Source organism: Oryctolagus cuniculus, chromosome 15 (assembly GCF_051225735.1).
Source record: "Oryctolagus cuniculus isolate XC-2025 breed Fujian yellow rabbit chromosome 15, ASM5122573v1, whole genome shotgun sequence".
Taxonomy (NCBI): domain Eukaryota; kingdom Metazoa; phylum Chordata; class Mammalia; order Lagomorpha; family Leporidae; genus Oryctolagus; species Oryctolagus cuniculus.
The window spans coordinates 7,933,351-7,940,156 of NC_142881.1; the positions used below are offsets into that span (position 1 = coordinate 7,933,351).

The 6,806-nt window shown below is 62.7% G+C and overlaps 1 protein-coding gene across 1 annotated transcript; it reads right to left on the bottom strand.

Annotated features, from left to right (window-relative positions):
- Positions 1–2,789: 2,789 nt before the first annotated feature.
- On the bottom strand, positions 2,790–5,781 carry HMX3 (H6 family homeobox 3). Its single transcript, XM_051837325.3, has 2 exons — positions 5,364–5,781; positions 2,790–4,810 (listed from the first exon to the last, which is right to left on the bottom strand). The coding sequence occupies exons 1-2, from the start codon at positions 5,773–5,775 to the stop codon at positions 4,137–4,139; spliced, it is 1,086 nt and encodes a 361-aa protein (XP_051693285.3). The 5' UTR covers positions 5,776–5,781; the 3' UTR covers positions 2,790–4,136.
- Between the last annotated feature and the right edge of the window lie 1,025 nt (positions 5,782–6,806).

Here is a 6,806-nt window from a genome sequence, read left to right on the forward strand (position 1 = left end):
GCTCCGAATGAGCGCCAGTGGCAGGGGGCAGTTTATATCTGTCTTGCTGTTGTTTGATGTACACACATCTGCTCTATTTACTACCAAATAAAAGAAATACATCTGTGTTGCCAACAGAAACAGTTCGCACGCTGGCTCCGCACTCTCCCAGGGCCGGGAGGCGCTCAGAGCCGCGGAGCCGGGCACTGCGGGGACTTCGGCTGGGAGTGAAGTCCTGGCGGTAGGAGTTCGAGGGTCCGCGGTGGCGAGGTGGGGGGGGCTCCAACTCGAGACACCCCTGCCGGAGGATGAAATTCAGCTTCCGGCGGCAGAAGTGGGAGCGCCACCCTGCTCGCAGCCAAATCCTTCCCAAGATTCTTCTCGGGTGCCTTAGCCTGGGCCCACCGTTGGAAAACTGGCTGTCCAGGATCGCCTTCGCCACAGTGTGATGCTAAGCACATATGTGGCTGGGCTGCCAGGAGCCCCGTGAAGAGGGTGCCGCAGGTGTGCGGTCCAGAGTGGGTGTCTGAGTGTGATGCTTCTGTCCAGTGTGAATGTATCCTGTGTGCTGTTTGCACGTGTGGCTGTTTGGGGGAGGCCCACATCACTTGCTCTAACTTCAAGATTAATTGGGGGTACAGATGGGGGAAGATCTGAAGTTAGACCAGGCAGAGACATCGTTGGGCTCCCCCCAGGGGTGTCGGCCGGATCAGTGTCCTTGGATAGAGGACACGGGCTGCTCTGGCTTCCCCCATGGAATGTCCAGGAAGAATTCCATGCGACATCCTCCCTCTACGTCTGGTGAGTGGTTCCTGCAGACGCAGCAGGAAGGGGCATCCTGGGTGAAGGATGAAGATGCCCCCAGCCAGCTCTCAGGATGCGACAGTCTCGTCAAGTGGTTCCTTGCCCCCTCCTGACACCAGGCTTCCAAAAAGCCTGCAGTCACACCTAGGATGCTCCCTGAGTGGAGCAAGTTGTCTGCTCCACCTCCCTGCACACTGGCTCCACTCCTCCTGCACCGGGAAATACCATGACCCCCACCTGTCGCGAGGGAAGTGGACCTTTCCCACCAGCCCTGCTTCCAGCCTCCCAGTGCTGCCAGCCAGCACCACTCCCCTCCCCCAGTGCCTGTGGGAGGGGCGTGGGGGGGACTCTGGGGAGGGCAGCCGGGCTCCCCAACCAGAGGGAAAGAAGCCGCAGGGAGCAGAACACAGGCTAAGCTATGTTGATGGAGAACCAGTTATTTCTCGACTTGGTAAAGACTGGGTCAGTCAAGAACCGCTTTCCAGAATCTAAACAAATAAAGAAGTATTTTCTTGGCATTTGATTGCATCGCGTGCTGGCTGTAAAATCTAAGGCCGTGTTTGCTGTTGCAACATTATTTTTAATGAGCTGTTATTGGCGTGTCCCACAGTTAGTATTGCCAACAGTAAAAGGCATCACTCTGTTTGCAGGTAACACAAGGCACAACATATTTTGACCCCGAATTCCTGTTTATTTTTTCACTTACGACTCATGCCCTCATTTTTTTTTATTCCAAACCAGAGGGAAATAAAGAGAAGTCTGTCCTCACTGGGGTCCAGAGTAAAATTTTGCCATAGATATGCATGCTGGTTTATTTGGAGGCAGTTTCCATCAACAGAAAACGATACTGATATTTCGGCCACCATAGAATTAATCGTGTCGGGATTGAGTTCGAGGAGCCCGGCAAAGCAGCGGGCAAGGAAAAGCAAGCGCGTGCAGGCGCTCCCCAGTGGTCGCGCCCAAGTCCCCCTAGCCTCATCGCCCCCTGGGGCTCCTCAGCTCCACACGTACTCAACCGGGGTTCGCGGGTACACCCCAGCTTGCAGCAGGCGGCCACACCAGGCTGGCGAGGGGCACCGTTCAAGCACCTGCCTTTGCGGGGCAGACCTGCGGTTCCAGGCCGTCTTGGCACGCCGTGCCTCGGCAGGCTGCTCACCGAGAGCTGGGCGGGCCCGCGACCGGCAGCACGTGCGGCACTTCCTGGGCCCGGACAGTGGTGGGAGGCCGAGCGTGGCCGCTCTGGAGGTGTTGGGGGCCGGTGGACAGAGAAGAGTCTGGCTAGAAAGGTACAAGGTCCTGTCTGTTGACGCTACTCCAGCCAGACGGCCTCTGTTGCCAGGCGCTGGGCGCAACAGGACAGCCCCCCGCCCGCACCGCCCCCGCGGAGCCGCAGCTCTCGAAGCCGGGTAGGGAGCACCCTGACCTGGAAGTGGGAGCCATGGTCCCGGTCCTGGGGCTGGGTTGGGTTCCCCAGGGCTGCCCTCTCGCGGTCCAGTATCTTCCAGCCTGGTTTAGCTATAGGCCCGCAACTATAAGCTCACTCGGTCCCCTCCACCTCCCCAGGCGCTACTGGAACGACCGCAGGCTCTTGGCCTGCGGACTAGTGTTCAGAGATGCCCGTCTAGCAGTGCTGGGCTCTGGAAGGAACGGTGGATCGGTAACCCAGCGGCGGCCGCAGCCCTCCGTTTAGAAACACCAGCTGTCTGCACGCTCGTGGCTGTAGCTTCGCGCTGCTCACTTTCTCAGGATGGAGCATGGGTCCTCACCCCTTCCCTCTTTGGGCGGGCGCTTCCACGCTGCGGGAGCCACTATGGAGACGGCGCCCCGTTGGCGCACAAAGCGGCCTCTGTCTCGGCCTTCTCCCGGATTACAGCGGAGGCCGCCGGGGATGGGACTCAGCCTGAGCAGAGGCCGCCGGAGCGCGTGCCGGGAAGGCGTTCCGGAGACACCTGCTCCGGGGACAAGCGCCCGAAGTGACACACTCCGCCAACACGAAAGGCTTCGCTTTTTTTTTTTAATTAATTCAATTTCACGACAACATTAAGTGTAACAATATTTTGTGAGGTTTTCTCTCTCTTTTAAAAAGGGTCTGAACCCGGGCAGAGATGAAGGTTAACAAACTCTCAGAACAACAGGTGTAGCCTAGCAGACAGAAGGAAACAGAGAGGGTGGCAAAGCCGGGAGCCCTGCCAGTGCAGGGCAAACTTTACAAGAAATCTGTACATTTATCAAATAAGTTAAAATTCTCCTAAATTGATTGTCCGTCACTTAAAGCGCTCCAGTATGCCTAACTTACTCCTCAGAGCACCGCATCTGTCCTCCTCCTCTTCCTCCCCCGCCCCCTGCTTCGTCTTCTCTTTCTAAACGAATGATGGCGACTAAGCGGTGAGAAGATGAGCGTCCCTCCATGGAGAGAGGCGCAGGGTTTCAGGAAATTTGTTCAATATTGCACAGATCTAGGGACCACAGTTACAGAAAGAAAAAAAAAAAAGGCAAGGGGAGCGGATGACGGGTTCTTTTTTTTTTTAAATATTGAAATCATCCTTTCAAAACAGGGAGCCAAGTCATGACAGTAATATCAACAATAATTCAGAGGAAGTGAAATCCCCCCAAATAAATGCTGCTCATAAATAAGACCACTCAGATCAAACCCTGCGTGGACCTGTTGGGAGGGTTGGGTTCTGATGTTTGGCAGTCTTGTCTTTCCCTTTAAATACTTAATAGAAATCTTCTGGCCCCAAAGCCAGTCGGATGCAGGGGTCAGCTGCGGGGGAGGTCCTAGAGAGAAAGCCTCTGGAGGTGGGGTCCCAGTGAGGGGTTACTTGGCTTGGGGTAGGGGAGCAGAGGAAGAACCACACCCAGAAACGCGGATACAAACATGGTACCCTACCGATGCTTTCTCCCGTTGGATTCTGCAAACAGTGGTACGGAAAAATGAATAAGCCAGAGGGATCTGAGTTTCGCACTTATTTTCCTTCTATAAAAATATGACCAAAACGCCACAGCACAGTGCAAACTTGGGGGGGGGGGGGCTGCACACCGTACAGAGCTTTCAGCCGAAATCTGTGACCCGCCCGGGAATGCTGTCTTTCTCCTGCTTTCTCTCAGTAGAACCCGAAATCAAAAGTAAGAGGGGGAAGCGCCTCAAATCCATTGGGGACGAATTGCACGGAAATGCGTTGCAAATACTTACAAAACGCTACCGATTGGGGGAGGGGAGGCCGGGGCAGCGGGCCGCGTCGAAGCCCCGGTTCCCGAAGGCCGCTGGACGTCTCGGCGCCCTCGGCCCGGCCCAGTCTCCTCCGGGGTCCGGGAAGGGGGCCGGGCGCTCCCTCCCCCTCCCCTGTCGGGCTTCAGACCGGCCGGAGCAGCGGCACGGACGAGACCACCGGGTGCGAGTAGTAGACTGGGTGCGGGAAGGTGAGCAGCGGCTGGCTGGCCGGCACCGGGGCCCCTGCGGCCGCCGCCGCCGCGCCCTCGGCCGCGGAGTTCTCGTGGTAGAGGATGGGCACCCGCACGATGCGCTGCGCCGCGGCGTGGCTCAGGTTGGCCGCCTCCAGCTCGGCCGCCAGCTGCCGCTTCCACTTGTTGCGGCGGTTCTGGAACCAGATCTTGACCTGCGTCTCGGTGAGGTGCAGCGACGCGGCCAGGCCGGCGCGCTCCGAGCTGCTCAGGTAGCGCTTCATGTCGAAGGTGGACTCCAGCTGGAAGACCTGGCTGCGCGAGAACACGGTGCGCGTCTTCTTCTTGCGGCACGCGGGCTTCTTCTCCGGGCTCTCGGCGCCCTTCTTCCAGTCCTCGGCGCCCGGCGTCCCCGCCGCCGCCGCCGCGCTCGCCCCGGCCGCGCCCGGCGCCGCCTCGCCCTCCTTCTTGCCCTCCTCCGAGTCGCTTTCCTCCAGAATGATCTCGTCCGGGCTCTTGGAGTCCAGCTCCTTGTGGTCGGGGTCCGCCTTGAGCAGCGGCTCGGGGGAGTCGCGGTCGGTGCCCGAGGCGGGGGAGGAGTCTCGCAGGAGGGCCTTGTCCGAGGCTGGGGAGACAGACAGACGGACGCGCACACACACGCACACGCACAGACACGGAGTTGAGCGAAGCCCCGCGCCAGCCGCGAGGCCGCACCACTCCCGCGGGCTTCCTATCCGCCGGCTGCGCCCGCCGAGCTGCGCCGCGCCCCGGGGCCCCTGCTCCCGCAGACGCCGGCGACGCGGCCGCTTCCCTCCAGGGGCGCGCGGCAAGATCTGCCTTCGGCTCGAGCCCACCCAGGTCACCCCCTCCTCCCAGGCCGCGTCTTCAGCCCCCGCCGCCCCAGGCCTCCCTCTTCTAGCGCAAAACCACTTTTCGCGGGAAGCGCTGAGCCCCCGGCTCCAGCTCCACTTCTTTTCTCACCAAGTGGGATTGGATTCCCGGGCGGCGCAGCCGAGCCCCGCGGGCCGGAGACGCAGACCAGGGGCGGGGGAAGTGGAGAGGGACTTGGGGGGCGTGGGAGGGGGGGTCCCAGGGCTGCGGTGGGAAGCAGTGCAGGGCGGGGATGCGACCGGCGCGCGGGGGAGGGAGACACCCAAAGTTCAAAGAGAGGTCGGTACCTTCAGGTCGCGGGAGGTGGCCGCCGGCGGGGGTCAGGGTGTAGGGGTACCACCAGGCCGGGGACCGCTCCAGGTAGTGCGCGGGCACGGTAAATCGCTGCGCCGGGATCTCAAAGCGGGGGAAAGCCAGGTCGCCCACCTGCGAGAGCGCGAAGCCCGCCGCGCCCTCCAGGGCCCCCTTGGCCGCGGCGGCAGCGGCGGCGGCGGCGGCTGCAGCAGCGGCGGCCGAGGCCGGCGCGAAGAGCGTCCGTGGGGGCGGCTGCGGCTTAGGGGGCGGCCGGTGGTGGTCTCCGTTGAGCAGGTTCTTGATGGAGAACGGGGACTCCTTGGGCGCAGGAGGCGGGGGCGGCGGCGGCGGCGGAGGGGGCTGCGCGCTGGCGGTGCCGGGGGCGTCCGGCCCGGGCTCCGGCATGGTCCCCTCTCCTCCGGGTCCCGGGGAGGGAGGGAGCGGGACAGGCGGGCGGCCGGGTGCGCGGGCGGGCGGCCGGAAATCAGACCATAAACGGAACTCAACTACGGGGCGCAAAGTCGGGGGCCGCCCCGGGCGCAAATCCAGCGGCGCGAGGGCGGGGTGAGGACCCGGCCGGGGCGGGCTCGCATGGGGGAGGGGTGCGGGAGGGCGGGGAGCGGCCCGGCCGCGGCACCCGGGGAGCGAGGCGGCTCGGCGGCGGCTGCAGCTCCCGGGGAGGAGGCAGCACGAGCAGTCCCCGGCTTGGGGCTGCGTCAGTCCGGCGCCGGATGCTAATGATGAAATCAAAATGTCATCCAAGTTAAATGTGGGGAGTATACGGCGATTGGGCGCGTACAATGGCAAATGGGATTAGGCAGCCGAAGGCGCAGCCGAGCCCCGGCCCCGCAGCCGCCTCCGCCACCGCCCCCTCCTCGCTTTCCCTCGGATTTTGGCGCTTTGGCTTCGGGCTATAAGAGCCCGGCTGTTATTGGCTTTATATAGTCCAATTAGGCAGCAAATGAGGACAAGCCTATTAGCACAAAAGGATATTGGCTCCCGCTAAAGAGGCACTCGGAGCGCTCCTGCGAGCGCAGGAGGCGAGCGAGGGACCCGGAGCCGGCTGCGCCCCCGGCCCGCGCGCACCGGCAGCCGAGAGTCCGGAGCCCACGCCTCCCTCTCCCCACTGTGGCTCGGGGACCCGCTTCCCGCCGCCGGGCCTGCGGGAGGGGGGAGGGGCGGGCCAGGCCCGCGCGGGTCACCCCAGGGTTATTCCCTCTCGCAGCTGCCGCTCCCCCGCCCCCAGGGGCTCGGCAGGGCCCCGCCGCCCCCACGCGGCTGGAGAGCCACGCAGCGCCAGCCCGGAGTCAGGACGCGACCTCGGCCCGCGGCGAACTCGGCACTTTCCTACCCTTTGGGGTCCGGCGGCCTCCGCATTTTCCCCAAAGCCGGCTAAGAAGGGCGCGGCCACGAAGAGGGGTAACTCGGTTCTCCGT

What these genes read in the sequence shown, in the direction of transcription:
- HMX3 (XM_051837325.3), bottom strand. Translation starts at nt 5,775, where the DNA reads ATGCCGGAGCCCGGGCCGGACGCCCCCGGCACCGCCAGCGCGCAGCCC. An exon ending in CCACCTCCCGCGACCTGAAG is followed by an intron (nt 4,811 to 5,363) that starts GTACCGACCTCT and finishes CTGTCTCCCCAG; the next exon opens with CCTCGGACAAGGCCCTCCTG.